This window comes from Pseudochaenichthys georgianus, chromosome 14 (genome assembly GCF_902827115.2).
Source record: "Pseudochaenichthys georgianus chromosome 14, fPseGeo1.2, whole genome shotgun sequence".
Lineage (NCBI taxonomy): Eukaryota > Metazoa > Chordata > Actinopteri > Perciformes > Channichthyidae > Pseudochaenichthys > Pseudochaenichthys georgianus.
Window position 1 is genome coordinate 19,663,852 of NC_047516.1, and position 26,485 is coordinate 19,690,336.

The window sequence follows — 26,485 nt, forward strand, 5'->3', positions numbered from 1 at the left end:
AACATGACAGAGACTATTTGAGAATTTATTTATTTAAAATTTATTTTTTTGTACTTTGTTATAATTATTAGTATAAGTAAAAAAAATAAATGTATATATTATTATTATTGTTGTATGTTTTGTTTCTGACATGTTCAATAAATTGACAAAAAATAAATAAAAATATCTAAAGTATACATTGTAAAATAAAATTAAGTACAGTAAACCAATTGTACATGTCCACTGCTGGACAAAATGTCTTTTCTTAACCAAACACATGCAATGTTTCTGCAACAGTGTGGCGTAACTGAAGAAAAGTGATGCAATGACTGTTTCTTCAAGCCATCTCATACAAACAAAACCAAATCCAAATCCGCAGGTCGCTGTCCAGCAAGAGTTTAATATTCCATCTGTGCTATATGGTCATTACAAAAATACATTGTAACATAACAGATAACAAATAGCTTCCAAAATAGTCATATAAACTTTATAAAGAGGATGTATAAATAAGCATTTTTTTGGTGACAAAAAAAGCAAGCTCAGGATCACATGTCAGGTATTCTCGTTACACTTCAGGGCATTATTTACAAAATCATAATACAATATCATCAGGTAAGTGCATAAAGGGGTGGTCGAAGGGTAGGGTTACAGCAGCCTAAGATAATAGAAAAGGTTGATTCTGTCAAAATGTTAACTGGAAGTAAGCGAGGTGTCAAAATCAAGGCTGACATGGGAAACCTGCGGGTGCAACCCTGAGTCACAGGTAGTAAACTATTCAAACTATGATGAGTCACATGAAAACTGAAAAAACAGCACAGTCTTTCTTGCACAATTGTTGAGCAAATGCAGTAGGCTTGAAAAGGTGCTCATTGGAGAAAGGCAAAACAAGTAAAAACCCAAAAAAACAACGTAAGACTCTCTTGTACATGGGGGAAAGTGGGCTTTTTTGAATATTAATCAGATTAATCATTCCTTTCTACACTAAAGGACGAATTAAATACAAATACATTATTTTTAAGACATTTTACAAGGCGCACCACACCTGCGTGTAAGGGTGAATAAGTGTGCAGAAAATATACGGACATATAGGCCTCTAATTTTAGTGTTCGGGCAACCAGTTAACTTAATGTCCGTCACACAAACACTTCCCTGCGTGGGACTTTTTCCTGAGCACATTGCAGTGGGGGTGCCGGGCCGGGGAGGGGTACAGCTGAGTGGGTTTGTGTGTCAGCATCCAGGTGTGTGTCCGGCGTGGCGGGCGGACTGAGAAACAAGTCGTAGTCGAAGCCTTTGAGCGGCTGCAGGGACAAAGTTAGGCCTCGGCGAGCTTTGGCAGGTCGGTCTGGCCTTTCTCTCAGCTCCAGAATCACCTAGAAAGAGATGAGAAAACCACTCACTTCACTTTTCATCTTGAACATTTCCTCAACAATCTGACTCATGTTTGAGCAGCCAAAGTGATCTCAGACAGTCTCAGTTACCTCCACAGGCTGGCGTTGCAGCAGGGCGAGGTCAAAAGATGTTCCACGGAAGAAGGTTTGACGTTTAAAACGATCAAGGGTCCTTAGGCGGCGGCAGGGAGTTTTACACAAAAGCTGGACAGAGAAACATTTGTAGGTCATGGTATGCATCAAACTAGCCAGGCTAAGCAGTTAGTAGGTACTGGCCGTGTAAGGAAACATGCTAGTAGTAGCATTTTGAACTACTTTTTAAAAATACTTTGTAAAAACAAAACATTCAGATGTATATGTGATATGCATTTATAATATCATATCATACAAAATAGTCACACAGAAGCAAAACACCCACTGACCTCTGTTTATTGAACTTATTTCAAAAAAGTACACAAATAAACTACAGAAAAAAATTACATAAAAGTACATTAATAATTTGAATTTCTATGGAAGTATAAATTAAGATGAACACACAGCAACCCCCCTCGATTCTGGAGCATGTATTCAAATCATCTTAAATTTGTATTTTAATGTTTTGTTGCAATATGTTTAGACTTTGTGTAATTACCTCTGTTAACAGCAAGGCCATCGGGGAGCTGAGGCTGAGGGGCATTTCGTAGGGGAACCACCTCACTTTCCTCAGCATACTGCAGTGGTCTGGTTCTGGAGGCATGGGGAACTGAGGAGGGATGGACATGTTCAGAAGGTCAGACTGTAACCATACTTTCAATGACTAGATTTAAGAAAACATTCAAACATTTGGGGCCCTCTACATTTATATCATTTGATTTAATATTATAAACAACTATATTTTACACCAAAATCATTTAAAGCAAAATTCAATCTCTCATTCATTGTGAAAAATATCTGCTTATCATGCAAGACATGCCAATTCTACCGGCAACAAGATCTTACCTTCCCAGTAACCAATGAGAACAGCAGGATACCCAGCGACCACCAATCAGCTGCGTGGTTGTAGGGTCCGCCACTGAGCACCTCTGGGGCTGCAGAGCAGACAGAGCGTGCTCAAAACACCGGATGTAGGCTACTATATATTTGTACATAACCTTTATATTCACAACCTATACAAGATTAAAATAATGACCAAATGCTTAGTCTGTGAATATATCCTCAGTGTTTCTCACCCATGTATTGGATGGTTCCACAAATAGTAAAAGCTCTTCCTCCTCCCTCCAGGCGACGGGACAACCCAAAGTCAGCTAAGCGGATGTGTCCTAGAACAGACCATTTGCATGATGTGCATGTGACATGACATTTTATATGAGTTACTGGTGTAGTAATGTTCTAAATATTTCCCATCCTAACCAGATCTCCTTAGAATATACAGGGATACAAGGGCATTACATGATAGACTAGATGTTCCTTGTTCTGGAAGGTTCTCCTGCAGACAGGAGTTATGCTGCTCTCTGCTGGTGTTTACTCACCATTGTCTGTCAACAGGATATTCTCCATCTACCAAAATAAGTCGTCAAAAAGAATGAATTGAACACACATTCATATTAACCAATGTATTCAACTACTGTATATAAACAATAGTAATTTTGTAGCAGATTTTCCAGTGCATTAAAGGTCTTTTATTTGGGTCCAAAACGTATGATTAACCTCTCTCTCTTACCTTCAAATCTCTGTGAATGATCCCAAAGTCGTGCAGAAAGCCTGCATAAAACCAGAAAAGAACAACACAAATATAAACTCAACTAGACTACTATATCCCAATGGCATATTTAAAACCCACTGCTTTGTTGCTCTGGGGGATCCTACCACAGATAAATGCTATTTTTATATTTACTTACATTAAATAGCTTTAACTAGGGAAACTTTCCAATAGTCATTACATTACATGTCATTTGTTAGACGCTTTTATCAAAAGCGACTTACATACTCAATACTGTGGGCAATCCCCACAGGAGCAATTTGGGGTGAAGTGTCTTGTCCAGGGACACAACGACATGCTGACTGCACTGGGACTCGAACTTGCTACCCCCTGATTCGAGGTCCAGCACACTAACCACTGAGCCACAGCCTCCCTTCTGATATAACTATTTTAATATTTTAATATTTTAAGGAAACAGCTTGAGGTGTTACATATCAAAAATATTAGAGCATGCTCACCGAGTGCACATCCCAGCTCGGCTGCAAACACTCGCACTGTGTCCTCTGAGAACTGACCAATCATCTGCCAGTAGGTGTACAGGTCTCCTGTGCTGCAGTAGTCGCACACTGCGGGGGAAGAGACAGCGTTAAAACATGCTTTGACATGCAATGAGAGGTGTGACGGGCGGGTAGTGGCGGTCAGCGGGATGTGGAACACACACTGGTGGAAGTAAAAGAATAGAGGAACGTGATCTCGAAGTGAGGAGAGTATAAAACTATTTTCCAAAACAAATTAAAAAGGTGACTCACTGTTCAGTAAGTCTGCCAAGCACACAGTTTCTAAAAGTGGGGTAAATAGTGAACAAGTGCGTGTTTGGAATAATTGAACATCCCTTGAGATAGTAATCTAGCCTCAAGAAGCCACCCTCTTTAATACAGAAGGATAGCTTTATACAGTCTTAACTTGCTCACAAGCCCTACAGGTATATGGTTTAGTAATTCAGTCATGGTTCCCTATTCGAGCAAGTGCCCTCTCCTGCGCGTGCACGTGTTGAGATGCAGTGTTCAACATCTGGTTCCCGTGTTAACTTTGCTCCCTTTTTCTCACAGGGGGTAGGGTAACACACGTTCTGGGTCAGTGGCTGATTTGCTAAAAAAGGGTAAAGGCTCCGGAAGAGAGGAAAAAGGAGGCAAATCAGATATAGGACGCACAGACAGTAGCAGATTGGGATTGTAGGGATTCAAGTCTCAAAGCAAAACAACCAGTTTTTTATTTTGGTTGTATTGTTCTCGCTGTTTGGTCTGGTATTTTGTCTGGATTCTGGACACGACTACCAGTGTTGAGGAGAGGAAAAGGCAGAGTGAGGGGTTTTGGGATAGTGGATCTGGGTTGGATTGGGTCAGTGGTCTTTTGCTGACTCACTAATGTAGAGGTGGCGCTGAGTCTGCCAGCAGTCCTGCAGGTCATGGACAAATGGGTGGCGAACCTGACGCTGCGGGCAAAGTTCCAAGATTAACGTGAACATCTCAAATAGGGCCAATGAACAAAGAGAGGGCCATTCATAAACTAATAAACTAAGTATGTCAATCTGTAAAACAGTGGTTACAGGTCAATCAAACATGCTTTCATAAACTGTGGTAGGGGTTAAATCCTTTTATTTTAGTTGTCAGTGCCTATTAGCTTTAATCTGCGCTTATATACTTTTGTGTGTTTATGGGTTTGTTTTATTGTGCTTTTCATTGCACAGATTATATTTAATATGCTCTGTTATTGTGTTTCAATTGTGCTAATGTGTTTTAAATGTGTTCATGTGCTCTTGTATGAAAGTCCTTTTAATGCCATCAACCTGCCAGAGAGTGCCGATGTAAATGAGCCTCAATGGCTAAATCTTATACGTTTACATAATGGACTCAAGTGCTTATGTTAATTCATGTGCATTGTCCCATCTTAAATAAATAAATAAATACTAACTAACTGACTAACTGACTGACTAATGAACTTGTTTTCCAAGATATGATTAAGCTTATAACTTTGAGTATTATTGATGAAATTCATAGACATAAAATTGGCATATTCAAGATGTACCAATTCACAGTGACTCTCAAGGTCTTTTCATATTACCCACCTGAACAATAACCTCTTCTTTTGATTGCTCCAACACCCCGAGTCTTAGAATCTCTGATTTGGGTATAACCTGTTGGACGACAAAAATACTGACATGAGATAAAACTACTTAGCAGCTTTAAGTCAAAATCAACCTACATGTACAGTATGTCATACTGTCGGAATTTTCCACTTTAACTTATTTGCAAGCAGTATACCATTTTTTCATGAATTATTAAACTGGCAGTTTATTTGTTGTTTTGGTGAATAAACACAATTAAAATGTGACATTCAGGCAGCAAGACTCACTTTGACAGCATAGGTTTTCTGCTTAGCTTTGTCCTTCACTTTGAGAATGGGCCCAAACGAACCTTTGGCAATGTAACTCATCACCTGGTGGAGTAACAAACCGTGACAGAGTCAGAGAGATACAGACACTATCCAATCATATCCAGCCTTACACATTGCAGGTGTATATGTTGGAATTGAGATCTACCTGGAAGTGTTCGTGCCCAGGCACATTTCTATGGGGGAATTCGGGCAGGAACATGATAATGAACCCCGGCAGGCTCCACTCTGCTCTCAGCTTCCCCGGGCCGACTCCCGCCAGCCTCAGCACGTGATCGGGGATGTCGGGGTCCTTGCCTTGGAGCATTCGTCCCTGACCCAGACGCAGGGCAGGTTGGGCCAGGCGACAGATGCCTGCTGGGATGGACAGCCCCATGTTGGAGAGGAAGCACCGCCACCCAGAGGAGAAGTCTTCATCCTCCTTCCCTTCAGCGGGCTTCTGGAGAAGGGACAAGGGGAAAAAAGATGCACCAAGAAGCATTATGTGGGTAATACTGTTGAATGCAGCTCAACGCCTGACTCCTATATAGACTTCTTGCACTATTTTTAAATTTTTTATTTGATTATACATGTTGCACCGTTGGAGGAGCTCGGGTGATAATATTGTCATTGCCATTTCTACACTGTAGCTTATGTGCATATGACATTAAAACCTTTGAATCTTTGAAAACCAATAACCAGAGTTTTTTCTCAGCGGGTGCCTCGCTGAGTGACAACACCCGGAAGAGACAATACGCTTACGATACCTACTGTAGTCTGTACTGTATGGGATTTATGTAATAATAACACAGAGAAATGTTAGTGTGCACATACAAATAGTGTAAGTTAATACAAATAAAATAGAAATAGTGCTAGAAGAGTCTATGTAGGGCAAATCTGGTTTGTTTACTAAAATAACAGGTATTTTGCTTTACATTGCTAAAATAAAGTAATTGATATACACTGATAATCTTATAATTGCTTTGTTTATTCAGTTGTGTATGTTTCATTTTTTTCTTTCTATGAAATATTTAACCTGAGATCGGAAAAATAGGTTTAATTCAAGTGCACCACCTGATTTTAAATGTATAGTAATCGCGCGCGCGCGCGCGCACACACACACACACACACACACACACACACACACACACACACACACACACACACACACACACACACACACACACACACACACACACACACACACACACACACACACACACACACACACACACACACACACACACACACACACACACACACACACCTCTCTATAATTCGTTCATTCAATCATATATTGTAGTTTTGAACAAGTATGTTAATATATAAATACTTGTAGGCCTATGCTATCCCAAAAAAACAAACACGACAAGATTGGGGATTGTCTCTCGTGTGATTTAAAAAGAGAAAAAGATACACAAATTGACCCAATCTGCAGTCACTGGGTCACACAAACCTCCCCCCCTCTCTGCACAACATATCTGATGCTCGGTGGTGCAAGATGTGTGCAATCAACCGTGTAGGATGTTATAATCATCAGAGCCAGATGAAGGGACAAATATATAAAGTCACTCAGCAGAAATAACTGAGTGCAAAATCCGCACGCGAGACATCTGGCGGGGCAGTTTAGGGTTAGAAAGAATAGAATGTTGTGTGTTATTACAAGGCGTTTAATTGCCAATATATAGATTTCACATGTCCGGAAATGTGAACATGTTTCCTTCCAAGTAAAAGCGTAAATATTATAGGGACATTTAAAGACAACAATGACGATTTTAGGAGATAACATCGAGTATAATATAAACATTTTCAATAAACTACACAACTGTATAACGTTATTTCTGTTTACTGCTGAAACCCCCCCATCCGGGTCTGTCACCGTCGTTGCTGCCTCGTGATGTTGGGAACCAAATCATAACCATGGAAACAGGGAAACCCAGCACGTGCGTCACACCTGAGCAATGGTAACCAGCCTTACTCACCTTCCTGTTTTTACTGCTGTCGGCCCCCATCACTGTGACAGGACATCAGCACTGCAAAACTCGTCCGGAAACCTCACCTTTTGCTGCGCTCCTCCATCCTAGCCATTAAACAGTTTCGTGCACAAATTTCAGCTTTAAAAAAACCAAATATACTCTTTATCACGTTTCAGCAGGTAAACTCGTTGCCGGTGTACAATGTGTTAGATATGGCGACATAACAAGGTAATCCTCTGTAGGGGCAACGTAATCGCAAATCCGCCCACATCTCTGCCATCCAATGAGATTGCGACCTGGTGAGTTCAGCTCCCTCTGCTGCTGTAACCAGACCATCATTCCACATACAAGGGACAATTTATATTATCGTTTACATTATTTGCATAGCAGACCTCATGGAGTTTGTTTGTTTGAATTGAACAAACAATTGCATGCATCAATACAACTATAAATGGATTGTGTAGTAGTAATTCTGTAGTCATCAACCTCTTCAATTTGGGTGTTCTATAAATAAACCAGTGAATGCATAATTTCTGCTGCCCCACTAAATGCAAACACACGGGGAAACACCAAAGGTAAAGAAATGCATGTTTGTACTGATTTATGAGCTTCAACGGAGGGAGCAGGAGATGTATAGAACTTTAACAATGTCATAGTAATACTGTACCATAATGGTAAATCTTACAAGTGACATTTAATATTCTCTGATTGATGAAGATTAACCAAAAAAAATAATATATGAACTCTAGCCATCTCCTAAATGATCAAAATATATGGACATAACACTGCAAACATCAAACCCCATTTCTGAGTGACATGAAGTAAAAACAAAATCCAAACCAAGATGATAGCCCAAGTGCATTTTATTTGGGACTACGAACAAAAAAAGCAAACAGTGCCATCCATACATTTTACTTTCACATATTTGTTAATGTGTGGTCATTTCTACAAAATGACACAAACTGTTGAGCTTTAAATAAACAAGTAGAAAAGGGTTTTGTGAATCCATGTGGGGGCGTTCAGGGTCTAAGGGGCATCAGCTGCACTCAGCTTCAGTCATCCTCATCGAAGTCCTTCTTGCCACCCTGGGGGGGTTTGGGTCCCCCTGCTGGTTTGGCCATGATGATCTGGAAGAAGAAAAGAAGGTTTTAGTCAGTCTCTACCAGCTGGAAATCTAGAGCACAGATCCACACAGCAGGATGAAGGCTCTGGAGCAAGCAGGTTCACAGATAGTTCAACTAAAACATTCGTGTTAAACAGGAGTGAGCATGGGAAGAAACCCCGAAATAAATATAACAATTATTTGCTTGGATTTATATGCTTAAATAACAATGCAGGTTATATTGTCAAAGTGAAAAAGCAGATTTAAATCCTTAAGGATACCCAGCAGGACCATCTATAGTGGTGAAATATTGATCATCTCAGTTTTTCTAAAAAACAAAATGTGCCAACATGGGATAATGCTTTTCAAACGAAAGGTGAAACAAATTAAAGATCAAATCTCCATTCAGTTTTTAATCAAAGAATTAAGGAGTTTGTACTGGAGCAGAAAACAATGATCATCATAGCCTGGGATTTTCTTGAATTTAAAATATTCTTAGAAAAAGTGGGCTGGACCTTCCGGCTTCAGGTTTGTTTACTGAGTAGTGATTGAAAAATGCCCACCAGGCAACACAGCCACTTTACCATCTCGAGCCCTTCATCTCTTACCTGTTACCTTTTTATTAAATTACATTAAGTTACATGCAACATTTTCAAATCACTTCCACTGCAATATACATATGTAATGAGTGCATGCAGCAAGCCATCACACCATACTGTTTAGTGCAAGTGATTTAGTTTGCCGTCAGTCACACACTTTATATTAAAAAACACCCTTGAGGTGGCTGAATGCTGCAGCTCAACATTTACTTGCAAGTGTATCACACCGGTTGTTAGTAGTGACAGGCACAAAAACCGACATTTCAAACTTCAGTTTCCTGTGAGCGAGTGAGTTAGAGAAATAAAATCACACACGCAATCCAGGACCTACTGACGGAGGTTGTGTGTTCGCCCTCTAATGGTGAGTTTCAAAATTATCAGGTGCTTCGTCCCACTCGTCCTTGTCCCAATGGCCTCTCTGTTTTGGAGTTTTGGGTCCCCCTGCAGGCTTAGCCATGATGATCTGCATCGCACATATCAACTAACATCAACTACCTGGTGGAGACTCATCATTCACAAAGGCTTGCACAGTAACATTTCATCTGCTGAGTTTAAGAAAATGCTTAGCTTTACGTCTAACTGTAAACAAATAACTAAAACTGAATAGAAACAAGTGATGGGACAAAAGTCATCTGCCATGCGAGTATGTACACCTGATAAAACAAGGTCAAGTCTGGATCCTTTGTAAAGAAACACAAATAAATATGAATTGCAGCACAGCACTCCAGTTGTTGTGTTGCCCCTGTTTCTGCTTAGTTTAACTATTCAAAACATAGTTAAAAAACATGGTGAAATAAAACCCTAAAAGTATTATGATAGTGAATACATTTGTAAATGTGGATGAAGCAGAATGTGATTAAGTTGAAGATAAAGTATTTCAGTATTTGTACACACCTGGTCCACTCTCAGTACTGTGATGGCAGCGTTGGTAGCCAGTTTGACACCCCAGTGTTTGACCAGGTAAGGCTCCAGTATGCCAGCCTCAAGCATGTCCTTCACAGCGGGGCCTTCTCCCTGAAGACAACATCACATCATCAACACCATGACGGTTCAATAAATCCCCAACAATGTATGAATCACCAGACTCCGAGACCGTTTCATCCCACAGGCCATAGGAATGTTAAACACCTGAACCTTTGAAAGAACATGCATAACATTCATCTGTTTGCAACTCAACTATCATATATATCAATATTCCAATTACTGTATAGACTATTCTGCACAGTTTATCATATCATTTTATTTACTTGCACTATTTTATCCGTTTTATTGTGTTGCACTGTTGGAGGAGCCTGCGACCTAAGATGTTCATTGTCATAACTATACTAGCTATACACACACACGACAATAAAAGCCTTGAATCATCTTATGTCAATAGAACAAGTGAACATTTGCTTGGTTAGATTTCTTGAAATAAGAAGGGATATTTAGATAAATCAGATCTTGTAATTAGCTGGGAGAACTCATTTTGACCAGAATCAGGAAATGTTGTGTTACAAAATAAGCCGCAAAGTTTTCTGTTTTCTGATGAATATGTAAAAAAAGATGTTTCATCTGAGATACAACTCAAAATAAGATTAGAGTTTTTGTAGTGTAGGGCGCCTTTTTTAAAGGAATGGTATGCTCATGACACTCATTTTTTAAAAATTATCATCCGATAAAACAGACCAGTCTCTGCCAGTCTCTCTTTTTTTTTTTTTAATCCGATGACATTATCAGTGATTTTAAACTGATTATATACCGAAATAACATCAACACTGTGGGCGCCGCCATTTCCCGGACGTGACGTAATCCATGCGTTGGTTTCGAAGACACGTTGATCTCCATGTTATTTACTGTAGTTTCTCTATTCAAATATGCCTCACTGTATCGCGAAATATTGCCATAATTCGGATAGGAACAATCCACGGAATGCTCGGTTCCATCTGTTGCCAAAAGGTAAGCATAAGAAGTACATTCGGAGGCAGTGGCTAGCGAAATGTGGCCGGCCCGAACCGAGAGATTTACAGGCTCATGTATGCAGCGAACATTTCACATTTCCGGACGACTACTCTGAGAGTATGATCAAACATAACATGGGATTTAAAGAACAACCATTACTCAATGGAGATGCAGTACCATCGGTCTTTCTGGTGTCATCACCGACCAGGACACCAGTTCGGCCAGTAGAGAAATCGCCCTCTGCAAGTGTGAAGCGACGGAGGAGCAGAAGTAGTGCTCGGAGTAAGAATAAGGTATGTTATAGCGCATTTCCATTGCAGCGGCTAGCCCCGTTTTAACGTCCAGGCCAGGACAGTTTTTGGTGGCCTTTCCATATAGCGTAGTACCGGCTAGTGTGTATTTCCCCCCAGTTTTTCCGGCTCCATAAAATCGTGATTCTATGGCCAGGGACAACGAAGCTGAGTATGCTAAACTAGAGAGGGAATCGCTAGCAAGGGTGGTACTACATGCATACATATAGTATCTTATATAATCTTCCCATTATACACACATGCATTTCCAAACATTTGGACTACCTATGTTGCAAATGTATTATCTTTTCAATTTACACACGGCATCTATTGCACGTCTGTCCGTCCTGGGAGAGGGATCCCTCCTCTGTTGCTCTCCCTGAGGTTTCTCCCATGTTCCCTTTAAACTGGGGGTTTTCTTCGGAAGTTTTTCCTTGTACGATGTGAGGGTCTACGGACAGAGGGTGTCGTATTGTCATACTGATATGTATGGCTGAATTCCCCCATCCAATCTCTTCACATTGGTCAAAACTTGTTCCTCTGCTGACGAGTCCGAACTGAAATACTCCGTGTGTTGACAAAGTGAACGCATGGATGACGTCACGACCATCACGTGACTACTGAAAATGGCAAACATGGCGGCGGCCAGACGGAATATACAGGTCTTTATAAAAAAGAGCTATAAAATCATTATTTACCGGGGAATATCGCTGATTTCTTCAGGGTATGGTTTAAACATAACGTTTCACTAAATACTGAAGTTTTGATTAATTATCTAATGAGTGGACCATTCCTTTAACATCACGTGTCAATGCTTAAACACGGCAAAATAAACAAAGACTTGGATGATGAGCAGGTCAATTCTTCATTTTCAATATTTGTTCTGAGCCACACACACACACACACACACACACACACACACACACACACACACACACACACCTCAATGTCAAAGCCGACGTTTTTGTTCCCCTCGTGATGTGCAGAGTACAGTTTAGAGAGGAGCTCGCTCCCCTTCACTCCAGAGTTCTCAGCCAGCGAGCGCGGCACAGCCTCGAAGGCTTCAGCAAACTTCTTGATGGCGTACTGCTCCAGACCCGGGCAGGACTACAGGAGAGAAGAAAAGGTCATGGGTATGCAATTCATCAGCAAGTCAGGCAGTAAAGAGAAACGAGGCATTCATCTGAACGTGGTGCACTTCCATTTATGGACTTAAATGTTTGTACCTCTCCATATTCAGTGATGCGTTTGGCGAGCTCGATCTCAGTGGCTCCAGCTCCAGGGATCAGACGCTTGTCCTAGAAACGGGGAAAGACAGAAACTTTAGCAGCTGTGCCGGCCACAGAGTGAATGGAAATACATGCTGAGTTAACCTTACTCTGAGGCTTAACAGAAGTCGATAGAAATCCATTTGACTGCTGAAATATTCTTGAAACCACATGTGTTTAAATGTTTAAAGTCCTTTAAATACATTTTGAAGAGATCCTCGTCAATGTGTCACGCTTGCATCTTTCTTTGCCAATAAAAAAAGATAGTCCTTCATTTGTATTTTCTTATTACTCACATTGCGACATATGCACATAGGTTTATTGGTTTGACTTACCCTGATCAGAACCTTGAAGGTGTTGACTCCATCATCGACAGCCCTCTCAATGTCGTCCATCAGGTTGTCGGTGGAGCCTCTGATCACCACCGTTGAGATGACACCATCCTCTTTCTCTGTTCAACACAATCAAGAACAAACACAATGAGCCTTCAACTCATAGGGAGCAAAGAACAGATTTAAGATAAAGACTCCCAAAGAAAAGGCGTACCGTGTTTGAAGACCACCACCTGAGTGTCCCCCACCTCTGACAGGTAAACGCTGTCACAGTGACCCATCTCATCTGGAGTTGGCGCCGTCTAACAGAGCAGAACAGAAGCGTTAGAGATATCATTGACTTGTGATGTGTCTGAATGAAACCTGACGGCACTCACCATCCTGGGCAGTGCTACAGCTCCCACTGTCTTGCACAACCTCCTGAGGTCCCACTTGGAGTTCAGCCTGGTCGGGGAAGAAGGGGGAGTTATGACTCGGAAGTACACGGTGATAAAAGTATAGTCATACTATCCAATCTCTATTATATGTCACAGTTATTTGGACGTTTCTCTTCTGGTGCTTACCTGACCACCATGAGGTCGTACTTGTTGGCGTAGTGAAGCGCCATGTCAGCCACTTTCCCCCCAGTTACCACCACGTTGGCACCAGCTTCCTTGATGGCCTTCACCTGAGCCTCCATCATTTCCTCCTCTCCCTTACTGAACTCCATGAGCTCCTTTGCATTATTGATTAGCACTGTGCCCTGAGAGACAAACAAAGACCATTGTTGGCACCCGAGAACAGACCATCTTTAGAGCCCATTTGTTCCACAGCAGTCACTTTGACTTTTCAGGGTAAGAAGAGCCCAACTGTTACTAGGATCGTTTATAACACTTTGCATAATATCATGACCCTGAAACTGAAGCTGCTAAATTATGTTTGGCCATTATATTATTTATATTTAAGCTTCTCTCGCTTTGACATGCCAAAAATACATTTAGATATTAAATACCAGATCAAGTGGAGACCACATCCATAAAACGAGTCAAGCTGACCCTACAGCCCGTGCAGACTAGAGTCCAATGTATTACTTTTCCCAGTACATTAACTACAGGTCTTTGAACATCTGGAAAGATTCACCAAAAACCAAACTAGCAAAAAAACAACAATGTTAAGATCAATTAGTTATTTATGTTTTAAATAAAGGTGAATGTGTTCTTGTATTAATATCACTCTATAAGCATAATACGTTACATAGTTTGTTAATTTTGGCTGTCTTTTCAAACTAAAATGGTCTTGACGTCCTCTACAGTGGACATACTGTAACATTTCAAAATGTAAAAAAGTCTAAGTTGAAAGATGTTTTTTTTTAACCCTAAATAGGTAGGGAATAAAATAAATATTGGAAAACATTTTTTCCCCCTCGGTTCCCAGGAGGATATAGTCAATTATTTATTTTAAATAGCTAATATTTCAATAGAAACCCTGCATATGTTAGAGGGATTCAGATTAGTTTAAAAGCATCAAAGAGATACTGGAGTCTTCCTCACCTTGGTCTCTGTCACCATGCAGTCGAAGGGGCAGGAGTAGACGGCGAGCTTGGCGTCTTTAACTGATGTTACATCTCCCTCCGCTTCCTTCTTGAACACCATGCCATGTAGCACGGTGGACGATGTCACTCCACAGCCCTGAAAACACCACAGACATTGATTTAGAGCCAAACAAAAAATACAGCAAAAAAACCTAATACTTTTAAAAGTATAATGCTGCTTACCAAAATCTTGCATACTCTGACACCATCAACATTGAAATTGCCAGACTCTGGGAAGATGGAGACTGAAACACAACCCAGTAAGGAAAAGAAAGTTAAAGAAATACAGAATACATTAACCTGTTAAGCCCTGAGCCTGTTTTTCAGGTCTCGGGCTCGAAAATGACATTCCCAGAACAAATGACCATATCTTCCCTTCTAAAAAGGGGTAAATTAATAATCTTTTTTCTCAAAGCAATGATAAACCTTTGAGTTGGATAGAGAAGTGTCAGAATCAGATTGAACATATAAAAAAAAGAAGTAAATTATAGTGTCCGTCCAAAAGGAAAAAAAAATACTTAGTGAAAACCACCCTTGGATGATGGGATGGTAGACTAAAAGCTTTAGGAATCCAAACTATAACATATAATAAGTACCCTGTATCAAGATTGATGCAAGACAAGTGAAATGTGACCTTTTTAGAGAGATTTAGAAAAAAAACCCACTTCTGGGGTCATTTGCCATATATCTGACCCTTGGTCGATTTTGTTTGATCACAGACATCTCTTTCTAACCATTCGAGCCAATAGAATCGAGGGGAAGTTCCTAAAATCCATCTAAACATTACCCATTGGTGAATGAGTGCTACGCAGCCAGAATGCCCCGTAACCGGAAGCTGCGATGCACTCTGGAGGCTATCATTAGCAGCTAATATGAAATCTCCGTTTGACATAAAAATAGAATTATAAATAATTTTTTCAAAGTGACAGACACATTGGATTAACCTATGGATTAACCTTCAGCAGCGTTTTTATCGTTTTAATGCCATTGAACACAACTTTTGGTCAGAATAACAGCGAAGGTGAGACGATCTCCCCTGAATGCTCCGTAAAGCTACGTGTTGTGATGTCTGTGTTTGCTTCCCCTGCCGCAAGTTCTGATCGCTCAGTGATGATACCAATACCTATAGAATCTGTGTAATCTCAGCTTTAATCAGATATCTTGTACGTGCAGTTACGGTAAGTAATAAGGGTATTTTTACCTTGAGTTCTGTACTAAGTGCGTTAGCATTTTTTCGCTCAGGGCTCATTTAGACGCTTCTTGTGAGACTTGTGCTTTGTTTCGGTAAAAATGGTTCAGATCTTCAGTTAGCCGAGTTTCTAACCGTTAAGTGAGAATGACACATTAATAGGTTTTTAAATATTAAGAAGCCCTGAGATACAGTTTCGTGAAAAAACTACCCACCGGACCCGGATTAGGGTCCTCTCGGTAAGTATTAATAAATATCTTTGCGGAGTTCTGTATTGATGACTCACCACAGGCCTGGGCGATGAGGTTGGCGAGGAAGTCTTCATTACCGTACTGTTTGCTCATGACTGCTGTGCGGATAAGAGCCGTTGCCTCCTTAATATCATGGAGATTCTCGGCGTTGGAACATACGCAGTCGGCCATGATGTCCAAAGTCTTTTTACACGCCATCTGATAGCCATCAATCACCTGTTTCACAGAGGGAAGAAGACACTGAGCAAAAAGCAGCAATCCATTTCTTTAGGATCCAGAAAGAAAGTGTCTTTACCATTAACCTTAAAGAGCCTGTGACACGAGTTTCCCCCATCATCCAAACCCATCAATTTGAGTAAATATTGTCCCCTTGAAAACCGTTACTGAACTGATTTTGGATATTTGTACTTTGATAACCATTAATCTGCCCTTCAATGTAGACCATTTTCTGGATCTTCTCGGGGATTCTTCAAGTCTCGCCAAATTATGTGTGACGTAATTGCGGGCACAGCGCTCCAGCTGCACCGTTCAGGATCCCAGCATCTGCATGCAAATGCACGATGGCGCACACAGTGATGACAGTTTAATTTTGAACGTGTCTGAGAGCACATATGAGGCTGAAGGATCGGTTTATGTTGTATCTGTTAGAAGTTTAGGAATTAGGTGCATCAATATGGGCGATCATACGGTCATGTAGCCAGTGGTGGACTGGGACTAAAAATCATCCCGGGACTCTCGACCGGCCCACTTCGGTACCGCTAGTAAATTGTCAATGTGCTAGTGACTTATCCGACCGGCCCACTTCAGTACCAGCCAGTCCGCCACTGCATCCAGCCCAGCCCACGTAAACTGTCAACGGGGGAGCCTCGCTGCGGGGAAACAGTGGACCTAGTGTCCCGATCGGAGTGGGAATAATAATAATAATCCGTGCATTTTATCCATTAATTTCCCCCACATTGTGGTAAAAAAAAAAAACACACGTTTAATCCATGTTGGTGTACTACAACTACAAAAAGCATCCGTTTGTTTTCTCATCAGAAAATGCAGACCGGCTCAAACAAACGATTTTTTAAATCATCTTCACCACGATCATTTATGTTTATGTCGCCGAATTGACATGAAAGCACTGACAAATATGAATATACTGTAGTAAACTTCATTAAAACGTTATTAACGTGCCTAAACTCAGTAATTCACCATTTCTACGCATGACAACACACTTTGTCCGTGTTTGGCTCTCTCGCCGCACAGTGAAGCATTCCCGCATTGACGTCACTTCCGGCTTCCCCAAAGACTTCAAAATGAGTCGAAGGAATTTCCCCGCGATGTTCGAAATTATTGATATTTATCGGAACGGTATCGCAACTTATTTTTTAAGCTGACGGTTCGAGATGACTAGTAGCCCAATATTTCATTGCACAACAGTTGTTGGGAGGCTGTCACAGGCTCTTTAAACAAATCAGCATGATATTTATTTATGTATTGCAGTTTCTAAAAATGATGCCTTCAAATGTTTTAATTTCTCAGTCCAAAACCCAATATTTCTTTGTTAAATATGATGGAAGCAGAACTTTCTGATTGCATGCAAAACTACTTAAATGACCAGAATTGATGATCAAATACTTGGATATAGTTTTCCTGCACATTTTTTTTTTTAATATACCTCTGACACTGACAGGCCCATTCTGAGCAGCTCTTCAGCGAGCTCAAGCAGAGCTCCTGCAAACACCAGGACAAAGTTTGTACCATCTCCAACCTCCTGCTCCTGCATGTGGGATGCCATCACAACCATTTTAGCAGCTGGATGCTGAACCTATTAAAAAGAAAAAGTACAAGAATTTGATTTGGTGATTAATGGGGCAAACACGCAAAGTAAAAAAAAAGCACATATAGAATAATTGTTCACACTATGGTTAAAACTGTTATTAAAAAAAGAGTAACCAAATACTGTTACTACAAAAGGAGTATTATTAATATGTAAACAGTTACATTTCCTCATTTATCATTCCTGTATTTGTTGCATATGTTAGGCATCGTTACCTCAAGCTCTCTGAGGATCGTTGCAGCGTCATTGGTGACAAACAGCTTCTCCAAGTGGTTGATGACCATTTTGTTCATACCTAAAAATCAGAATCAAGTTAATTGTCAGGTACACACAAGGAATCTCATTTGGTGTATGGTGGTGCAGACATTAACAATCTCAGAATATAAGTTGTAAGAGTAGGTAAAAATATATAATGATTATAAACTTTAAAAAAGTATGTTTAAGAAACTACTAGGATTAAAAAAAAGAATTAAGACAAGTATTTACACCCAAACCAAATATACAAAAACGGTACTTGTGGGCTATCCATCGCCACTTTTTTTTTATGACTCTCTAAATAACCCTAACCCCTAGGATTAATGCTTGTTATTTTGAGGAGGAGCCAGCTACCCACTATTAAAAAGTGGTGACAGATAACCAAATACCTAAAAAAAACTTATGAATATAGGACAAACTACAGTGTATTCTATTTTAAATGTGGAGGGCTGTGCAAACGTGTGCAAAATATTATCAGAGAGTTGAGCATGAACCGCTTTAGTTTATTTCTAAGTTTGAACTTAGATTTTAAACATATTTTCTCTTGGATGTGAGCTTACCGTTTGGCCCATAGGCGGTGCGTGTGGTCTGAGAGAGCTCCTTGCAGGCTCTGATGTTGCGGTACACAGCCTCCTCAAGCCCGGAGTAGTGCTGCGTTGGAGAACAAAGTAACTCAATTATGGTGATTTATAATAGCAGGTGCATTGCATATACATGCATTGTAATAAGCTAGTTAAAACGGCATGGTCGGTTTTAGGAGGGTTTTTTTTTATAGAGGAACTTCTTGAACAGGGAATATATGAAAAGTAGCATTTTGGCTAACTATAGCATATTTTATGCCATGTCATGAATTGGTCGTTTTTTTTTATTATGTAAATTATCTCAAATAATCGCAATGTATGATGTCTGAGAAATAATACTTGTTTTGCATTTTCAATTAAACCGTATGGAAAATAATGCGTGTAAGAGTAACGGGTCGGCTCTATCAGAATTATTTTAATAGGGAATAAACAGTATCAAGAACTTGGACAACATGAACAACACGTGTAATGTGGTTAGTATGTTTAATTTCGTTATCAAAATAAATAATATAAAGCGAACTCGAGACAGTAAAACATCAGCATCTCAGACAGGCGATGTGACGATGTAAGCCTAAGAGAGCTAGCTAACGGCTAAATGGGTGTGACTGCTCTTCAATTGTCAATTATAATTGCAACAACACTGCAGACATATACATCATGTTTAATAGCTAAAAGGGAGAGTACAAAAAAGACACAGCCTTTAGTTCGTCGCAGACCAGGGTGCAGTAGCTCTACGCGGCCTGGCATCCTTCTAGAAGTCTCCCCACATGACTGTGAATGGGCATGCTAACACTAGCTAGGCTATATAGCATGCTAGTTCAAAACCGCACTCAAAAGATACCAAACTCCTCCAACAAAATCCTTTAAACTCACCTTGGCGCCATCCTTTAACATTTGGGCAAAGCCCGGAGCTTTGGGGACGTGAAGAGCCATTTTGTGATGTTTATCAGCCCCGGTATCTTGAAGAAGTTAGCCGCGGCGTGGGTTCAGCTCCTGATACAAAGCCGGAGAGACAGAGGAGGAGCGACTGCAGCGAGGCGTGGGCTGCAGACGGGGAGCAGCGAGAGACAAACTGAACGATGCGCGTTTCACCTGCAGCGACCACAACACACCACACAGTGGAGCTGTTGGCTTTATACCAGTAGTTGCATTGCTAAATCTAAAGCAAACCCTTAGAAATCTCATAATTTATTTTCTTAATTTTCAACATAGGCGTTGCTAAAAGGGCGTGTGCAATCTGGAGGACTGTTTACACTGTTGGGTGTATTTCTGGTAACCCAAGTGGCACAATTTGGATCTGCGACACGTTTAATATGAGTTATAATTGAATAGAAAGTGGCTTTTAGCTATAGTCTGGCCTATATAGCATCTCTTCTCTTTTTGAGAATAATGTATTTATGCATGGTCCATAAAGATATATAATAATAATAAAAAAACTATTTTCTATGCATGAAACTGATGGCACTATTTCTGTTGCTGTACATTGGTCCTTTGGAACATTATATATATATCTATCTATCTATACATTGTTCAATATAATCAAATGTTATGTTCTAACAGTTAACAAATTAAATTGACATATTGCTATTAATTGATTGTAAGAAGAGGAAATTCAATATTTACTCTGCTGGGTCATGTTTATTTTACTGAAAGAATTTTTTTAAAGGGCTTTGTGAAATATACTTAATTTTACTTAGGGAACATTTAGCTAACTGAATCTAGAATACAATTAAAAAACATTTTATACCATCCCACCCAATTTCAAAATATACATTGGACTCATATTTAAAATAATACAATGGCATAACAAATAGTATCCTAGTGTCATGCACTTAAAATAACGTACAATCCTATAAAATTGTGAGTTTGATTTTAAAAGGATGTTGAATCAAAACCTTTGACATAAACACTGATTATGACTGACAAGAACAACACTCGCACCACACTTTCATTTTAGAAATTTACGTTGTGTTGCAATAACAAAAAAGACAAGACAATTAGGGTGTTATAGTTTACAGGCTTTATTGTGTTTTTTTCTTCTTCACATTTTGGCACGTCATCTCCTTTTCATCACTGCAGAGAAGGGTACCGATATACAGAAATTGGCAGAGGAAAAAAAGTTTCTTCCTTCGAAATATTATTTTGAAAGTCACAACACTAATAAGTTGCTGGATATGGCTTTATAACATCATTATCGCTGACATCAAGTAATGAGTCATTACACCTTCTCCCATTACATTATCAAATGATTTATGTGTACAGTATAGATGCAAGAATCATCCACGGGCCATTCAAAGTGCCTTCCTCTGCCTCAGGGAAAGATATGAAAAAAAAAAAAAATCCACTCAAATATAAAACAGTTCCCTTTCATAGAAAATCCACTTTAGCATAATCAAACATCATTTAAAAAAGGAATAATACATGTTAGTAACATTATTGCATACATATAAAGTAAAGGAAGGCGCATCTCCCATCGTCATGAATTTAGTGTTAATCCTGCAGTTATCATTCTGGTCTTGTGCAGTGTTTAATTTAAAGTATATTTTAGAAACTGGAAAAACGTTTCTATGCAGAAAGTGAGAATCCAAAACTAAAATACAAATGTAACTAAAGACATTTGGTTGTAGCAGCTAAACAGGTACATACACAACAATATAAATCCCTTTGGTAGCTACAATGAGGGTTTTTCACCCAAGCTAACCTAAGATATGTAAACATACAAGAATTACTTGAATGCTGCAAACTACACACAACACAGATATAAAAAAGCCGCCGTGTAACAGTCTCCCAGTATAGTGATGACACTAAAAGTACATCTAACAGTGATACATCAATAAGGATACATGTCTATAAAAGGGTCCGTGTATCACATACAGACATGCATGTTGTTCAGTTGGGTTTGCAGATGGTGTTCACAGCTGTGTGAGCCCAACCTCCCACTGTGGTAGAGAGGTTAGAGGCTCGACGTGTGAGGTTTGAGCAACTGAGTTTACCGCTGGGGTCCAACTTTCTCATCACCGCTCCTCCAGAACATTCCTTTGTGCTGGTCCTGCAGAGGGAAAGAGAGGACACAAATAACTACAGAGCATAAACACTGGATTAGTGAGTGATGAAAGTGTCCACAGACTTTAAGCTGCTGCACTAATCCAATACGTTATGAAAAATATAACTTAATCATCGCACTTTAAATGCTTCTTAAAAATCGTTTTTTAAAATGTATTTGAACCTTTTTGGTTACTCTGAATGTAAAAAGACGCTGCACTAGGTCAGAAACCAGAGGAGAGTGTGAAGTCCACCGGAGACGGACCACTTTTGGACTAAATGTCCTCTCCATTAAAGGCAGCTCACTGTGGAATAGCCTCCCGACTGAGATACGGGATTGTCCCATTCTCAATAGCTTCAAAGGACAACTAAAAGAATGGTTGAGAAACACACAGACGTGCAATCAGCGCTAAATGCACTTTAATACAGGAGTATCTCCTCTTGCACTTGATGGAGCTCTTTTATCTTATCTTGCACTTTACATACCATCGCTGCTACATTGTACTGCCATGTGGTAAATGCTTGTATGCTGCTCATGCTCTTCCTGCATATCATGTATTTATTTTTGCTATGTACTGTATATAAATGTCATGTTCTTATATGTTGTATGTGACGGGACTACGGATGGAAATTAGCTCAAAGCTAAAATCCGGCTCATTTACACTTGTAAGCATTATTTTGTTTTAAAGTGTTCATCAATGTGCACTGCCCCGGTTCAAATAAACGATTAAATGTAAATGGAAAAGGACGATGAGCTTCTTTTTTTATGAAATGGGGCTATATTATTATTCTATTTCAAAAGGAGAAAATGAAACCGGTATTTATATAGTGCACATAGAAATTATATTTTCTAAAGCAGCAATTGAAAGGTAATATTTATGTTAAGGTTATGTCCATTGACTTGATGTTTAGGTCCCTTGATAAGCATGTCAGAGCTGAGCTGATAAGGCAACAGAGTACGAGTGGATATGTAAAGGAGGAAGGAAGTTTGAGTCTGACAGAGAAGAAGAGCCTTGGTCAATGCCAGTTATAAATAAGTCATACAAGATCAACTTTTGATTGCAACAGGTCCGAGGCTTTCAAAATGTCACACATATGAGTAATCCATGCATCGAAATAGACACCATGCTGTCTCTGTCATGCGCTTTTATGTATCAAAGTAAATTAAAATCGGAGCACGTTTCCGCAGCTCAGCTGGTTTTTAGTAGCATAGTATTCTGGCATTTGGATTTACCTTCTTCCCTACTCCACCACTAAGGAGTAGTCGAACTGCCTGTTGTAAGAGGAAAACAAACTTGCATTTAAACTTCAAAAGGAGCCTTTTATACAGTGAGGAGAGCTGTTGGATGCATGTAACGCAAACGGAAAACAGACAAGATCACAGCCCACCGTTTTACATTTTGAATGTCAACACAGGAAGTGATGTAACTGCACTCCAAGTTCTCTCAAGCACATTTTTGTCATTTACTCTGGCTCCAATACCCACACCCATACACTCTCCCCCTGCTGTCCCCCCATTAACTCCCCCCTCATCCAAAATACCAAGAACACAGCCCCAGTTTCAAATATGACCGGGAAGAATGTGAGTCGGGGGAGGGAAGGAAGGGGGAACCACAATCTGTGCTGAGACTCTTAGGGAGGGTGAAGAGGGCGATTGTGCGCCTCTGAGGTCTCCTCTGTGCAGAACATGTACAGCATGAGTAACAGAAAGTGGACTGATTTGGTCCTCAAACACACACTCCCATGCTTTCATAAGATTTCATTGTAATCAACTATGTATTACTGACTACAAGAAACATTCTATAAGACACTTGGAAATAACTGTACATACAAAAAAAATAAAGATATTAGAACTCAACTAACCCAGTGTTTAATACATAACAACATAAAGATGGTTTACCCTTTGTCTCTGCCAATGATGTTTTCAAAGGCCTTGGACAGATGTTTAAGCCTCCTGATCCCACTGGACACTGAATTCAGATCTTCATCAAACTTTCTGTTACAGCAGAGAAGCAAACATTCAGAAATGAAACAAGCAAACAAAATCTGAAGCACTTGATCAGAATAACAGACTTACATTCTCTTGTTTTCTGTGTTGGGGGAGGCAAAGGGACTTCGTAGTGCAGCCATGCGGACCAGTTGCCTCCGGCCTCCACCTGTTCTCACCCCTCGGACGGCAGCCTCGGGGGTCCTTCTTCCTCTGGAGCCGGGGGTACGTCTGGGAGTGGCTGCTGCTCGGGGCGTCCGTCTCGGGGTTGCAGCTCTGCCAGGCGTACGTCTTGGGGTGCGGGGGTTTGATGTGCCAGCTTCCTCTGCATCACATGTACCCGGAGTGGCAACTAAACACTCCTCACGTGCACACTCTCTGGTCCTCTGCAGCTTCTGGGTAAGAGAGGAAAAGGACAGGAGAGAGAAGATGAGGGAGGAACTCATTGTCACACAATTTGCCTGATTAGAATTCAGTTACATCAGGGCTGCAAGATATGAGGATGATATGCAATACATTTGAGTTGTTGCTTTTCTTGATGATGATATTATAAACAGATAAATGATAAAAGAGAATAGTTACATAATATAAAATGTATTTCATAGTGATACTCTAACCTCAAATATCAGCAAAAATTGACATAGTGATGAAGATAAATAAAAACTATACCAGTCCATCTACCTGATATACTCCAGTGACGGAGTTGCGAGCACTGCGAGTAAGTTTGTGGACCTTGTTGGGCTTTGGCTGCTCCTTCTGGGTCTCCCAAGTTGGATTCTCTGGGAGAGAGTTGGTCTGGACGGAGCGGAGGGGGAGACGCTTACGCAAAGACATTCGCATAGAGTTTAGTGAAGAGGAAGAGCGAAGCTTGCGGAAACGGTCGGGGGCTTCTTGGGGGCTCTGAGCGTCGTCAGACTCATCAAGGACTGTGTGCGCCCGCCACACTCCCACTACAGCTTTACCCAATCCATCCATTATTGAAGATGCCATTTTAACTGAATAACCTGCAAAAGGGGAGTGGAGTTGTAAACGAACAGCAAAGTGTGCATGATAATATCATAAAACATATTGTAAATAGCAGATTCAAGAACAAAGTGCTTTACACAGCAGTTAGAGACATTACAATGCAACTACTCCAGATCTGAGGCGAATGTCCGTTGCAGCAGGTTAGCATCATCTTTGATTATAATGTATCAATATTAAGTAAGAATTACTCTCGTTTCAGCTACAAACGTGTCAGAATCAGGATTTTCTGCTTTTGCCCTTAGATGTTAAATATGTTTTGTGTATGTAATTAAAAAGAGTGAGTTTTGGACTGATTGGTAAACTAAAGAAGCCTTTTGAAAACCTTAGAGTTAGATCTTCGAAAAATGTGATTAGGATTTTTTTTTGTATCAAAAAATAAACTGAAGATGACATTTGAAAGATTATAAATTGTAGCTGTACTATTTTGTATTATAGAAGACACGTACAGGTATAAAGACAGAGATACACAGGTCTAACTCTTCACAGCATTCACCTAACGTTCATAAGTGCAAGATTGGGACCGCACAATTATCTGTAACTAACCAAACATTTAAAATATGTGGATGGACAAAGGCCGAGAAATGACCCGTGACAACCTCTACAATCCAGTTAATCGTGTTAGTGAAAGTTTCGTGGCTTTAGTCTTTTCCGTTTAAAAAAAAGAAGCTTTGCAGAGCCTCGTTGCCCCGTTACACTTTTAATTTAGGGATGTGGTTCAAACCAAAACACAACCAGAGGAGCAAATAACACTGATATAGCACGTATGCTTCAAATAGGATCAATAATAACGTTACAAATTCGCACTCTTAACAATGACACGTCTTCAAGTAGTAGTAGCAGCATCTGTGAAAGGCTAGTGGTTTTCATTCACAAACAACAAAAAGGGAGTGTTTGCGAAAGCACCGTTAGCTGCAGAAACATATTTAGCTAACTTAAATAAAACCTCAGTTTACAGTTCATCAAATATACCCTACATACCTTACGTTAAATACTAGCTTTAAAACCGTGAACTTTGTTGCTAGCTCACCTGAAAGCAGCAGTTTTGAGAATATTCCGCTTCAGCTGCCTGTTGTTTCTTTCTTCCACTGTTTGAATTTGGCGGTGGACCGCAGACCGCACCCACCGAATACACGTCACCACGCCCTGCACGCAAAGCACCCTGTGTGACGTAATACGTTACGTCTCAACGTGCTCTTCACGATGTGATCAACACCCGTCATCATATGATAAATTGCATTTGCTTGAAAGATTAAAAAAAGCATAGTTTTTTCTCTCTAATTTATTAGTTATTCAATAATAATAATAATAATAATAATCATAATCATAATCATAATCATAATCATAATAATAATATTAATATTAATAATAATAATATTATTTACATACAAGTGTTTCAAATATCTTATAATCTAAACACATATCAATGTAATGCAGTTCAATATAACAGCACCTATGTGTGCTATCAACATTTTAGTGAATTATATAATGTTTAGTGGGATTGCAATATAGATTAACAGTTAACACAATACATTCCCATATTAGATAGGGATGGGCAAATGGCGGCCCGCGGGCCGCATGCGGCCCCCACCTCCTCTTTTTGCGGCCCTCAGATTAATTTATAAACAACGTAATTAATTAAAAAAAAAATTAATTTGTTTTACTTGTAGTACTGATACCGTCGACTAGACTCCTAGTTACGTCGCGAGCTGCGTACATGATTTCAAATACCGCAAAAATAATCTGTGACGCATGTGTGTATTGTGTTTGTTTTCCGGG

At 40.0% G+C, this 26,485-nt stretch overlaps 3 protein-coding genes across 6 annotated transcripts; all 3 read right to left on the reverse strand.

The window, feature by feature from the left end:
• Positions 1–359: 359 nt before the first annotated feature.
• On the reverse strand, positions 360–7,674 carry rskrb (ribosomal protein S6 kinase related b). Its single transcript, XM_034099508.2, has 13 exons — positions 7,458–7,674; positions 5,645–5,935; positions 5,458–5,541; positions 5,171–5,239; positions 4,468–4,537; positions 3,564–3,671; positions 3,067–3,107; positions 2,876–2,903; positions 2,576–2,665; positions 2,346–2,434; positions 1,999–2,109; positions 1,458–1,571; positions 360–1,349 (listed from the first exon to the last, which is right to left on the reverse strand). The coding sequence occupies exons 1-13, from the start codon at positions 7,485–7,487 to the stop codon at positions 1,113–1,115; spliced, it is 1,362 nt and encodes a 453-aa protein (XP_033955399.1). The 5' UTR covers positions 7,488–7,674; the 3' UTR covers positions 360–1,112.
• A 622-nt stretch (positions 7,675–8,296) lies between these two features.
• cct8 (chaperonin containing TCP1, subunit 8 (theta)) lies at positions 8,297–19,722 on the reverse strand. 3 transcript variants are annotated; one of them, XM_034099357.2, is made up of 16 exons: positions 19,528–19,722; positions 18,634–18,724; positions 18,034–18,113; positions 17,657–17,806; positions 16,029–16,209; positions 14,737–14,798; positions 14,513–14,650; positions 13,547–13,725; positions 13,361–13,427; positions 13,198–13,285; positions 12,987–13,102; positions 12,610–12,681; positions 12,326–12,490; positions 10,047–10,166; positions 9,488–9,615; positions 8,487–8,578 (listed from the first exon to the last, which is right to left on the reverse strand). In XM_034099357.2, exons 1-15 carry the CDS (start codon positions 19,585–19,587, stop codon positions 9,508–9,510), a joined length of 1,677 nt encoding a protein of 558 aa, XP_033955248.1. In that variant the 5' UTR covers positions 19,588–19,722; the 3' UTR covers positions 8,487–8,578; positions 9,488–9,507. The 3 variants fall into 3 exon arrangements, with proteins under 3 accessions (XP_033955249.1, XP_033955248.1, XP_033955247.1); XM_034099356.2 differs by having other exon boundaries at positions 9,484–9,615; XM_034099358.2 differs by lacking the exon at positions 9,488–9,615 and having other exon boundaries at positions 8,297–8,578; positions 19,528–19,719.
• A 937-nt stretch (positions 19,723–20,659) lies between these two features.
• LOC117458656 (protein PIMREG-like) lies at positions 20,660–25,867 on the reverse strand. 2 transcript variants are annotated; one of them, XM_034099257.2, is made up of 6 exons: positions 25,737–25,867; positions 24,365–24,687; positions 23,774–24,078; positions 23,597–23,692; positions 22,931–22,969; positions 21,614–21,703 (listed from the first exon to the last, which is right to left on the reverse strand). In XM_034099257.2, exons 2-5 carry the CDS (start codon positions 24,671–24,673, stop codon positions 22,939–22,941), a joined length of 741 nt encoding a protein of 246 aa, XP_033955148.1. In that variant the 5' UTR covers positions 24,674–24,687; positions 25,737–25,867; the 3' UTR covers positions 21,614–21,703; positions 22,931–22,938. The 2 variants fall into 2 exon arrangements, with proteins under 2 accessions (XP_033955147.1, XP_033955148.1); XM_034099256.1 differs by lacking the exon at positions 22,931–22,969 and having other exon boundaries at positions 20,660–21,703.
• Between the last annotated feature and the right edge of the window lie 618 nt (positions 25,868–26,485).

Excerpts from the sequence above, each read along its gene's own strand:
- cct8 (XM_034099357.2), bottom strand. The coding sequence starts at position 19,587 with ATGGCTCTTCACGTCCCCAAAGCTCCGGGCTTTGCCCAAATGTTAAAG. Across the intron at positions 12,491-12,609 it reads GCATCACTGAATATGGAGAG|TCCTGCCCGGGTCTGGAGCA; the intron begins GTACAAACATTT and ends TCTCTCCTGTAG. Across the intron at positions 9,616-10,046 it reads CAGTACTGAGAGTGGACCAG|ATCATCATGGCTAAGCCTGC; the intron begins GTGTGTACAAAT and ends TGTGCGATGCAG.
- rskrb (XM_034099508.2), bottom strand. The coding sequence starts at position 7,487 with ATGGGGGCCGACAGCAGTAAAAACAGGAAG. Across the intron at positions 5,542-5,644 it reads CTGGGCACGAACACTTCCAG|GTGATGAGTTACATTGCCAA; the intron begins GTAGATCTCAAT and ends TTACTCCACCAG. Across the intron at positions 4,538-5,170 it reads AAGAAGAGGTTATTGTTCAG|CGTCAGGTTCGCCACCCATT; the intron begins GTGGGTAATATG and ends CTTTGCCCGCAG.
- LOC117458656 (XM_034099256.1), bottom strand. The coding sequence starts at position 24,673 with ATGGCATCTTCAATAATGGATGGATTGGGTAAAGCTGTAGTGGGAGTG. Across the intron at positions 24,079-24,364 it reads CCGTCACTGGAGTATATCAG|AAGCTGCAGAGGACCAGAGA; the intron begins GTAGATGGACTG and ends TCTCTTACCCAG. Across the intron at positions 23,693-23,773 it reads AACACAGAAAACAAGAGAAT|AAAGTTTGATGAAGATCTGA; the intron begins GTAAGTCTGTTA and ends CTGCTGTAACAG.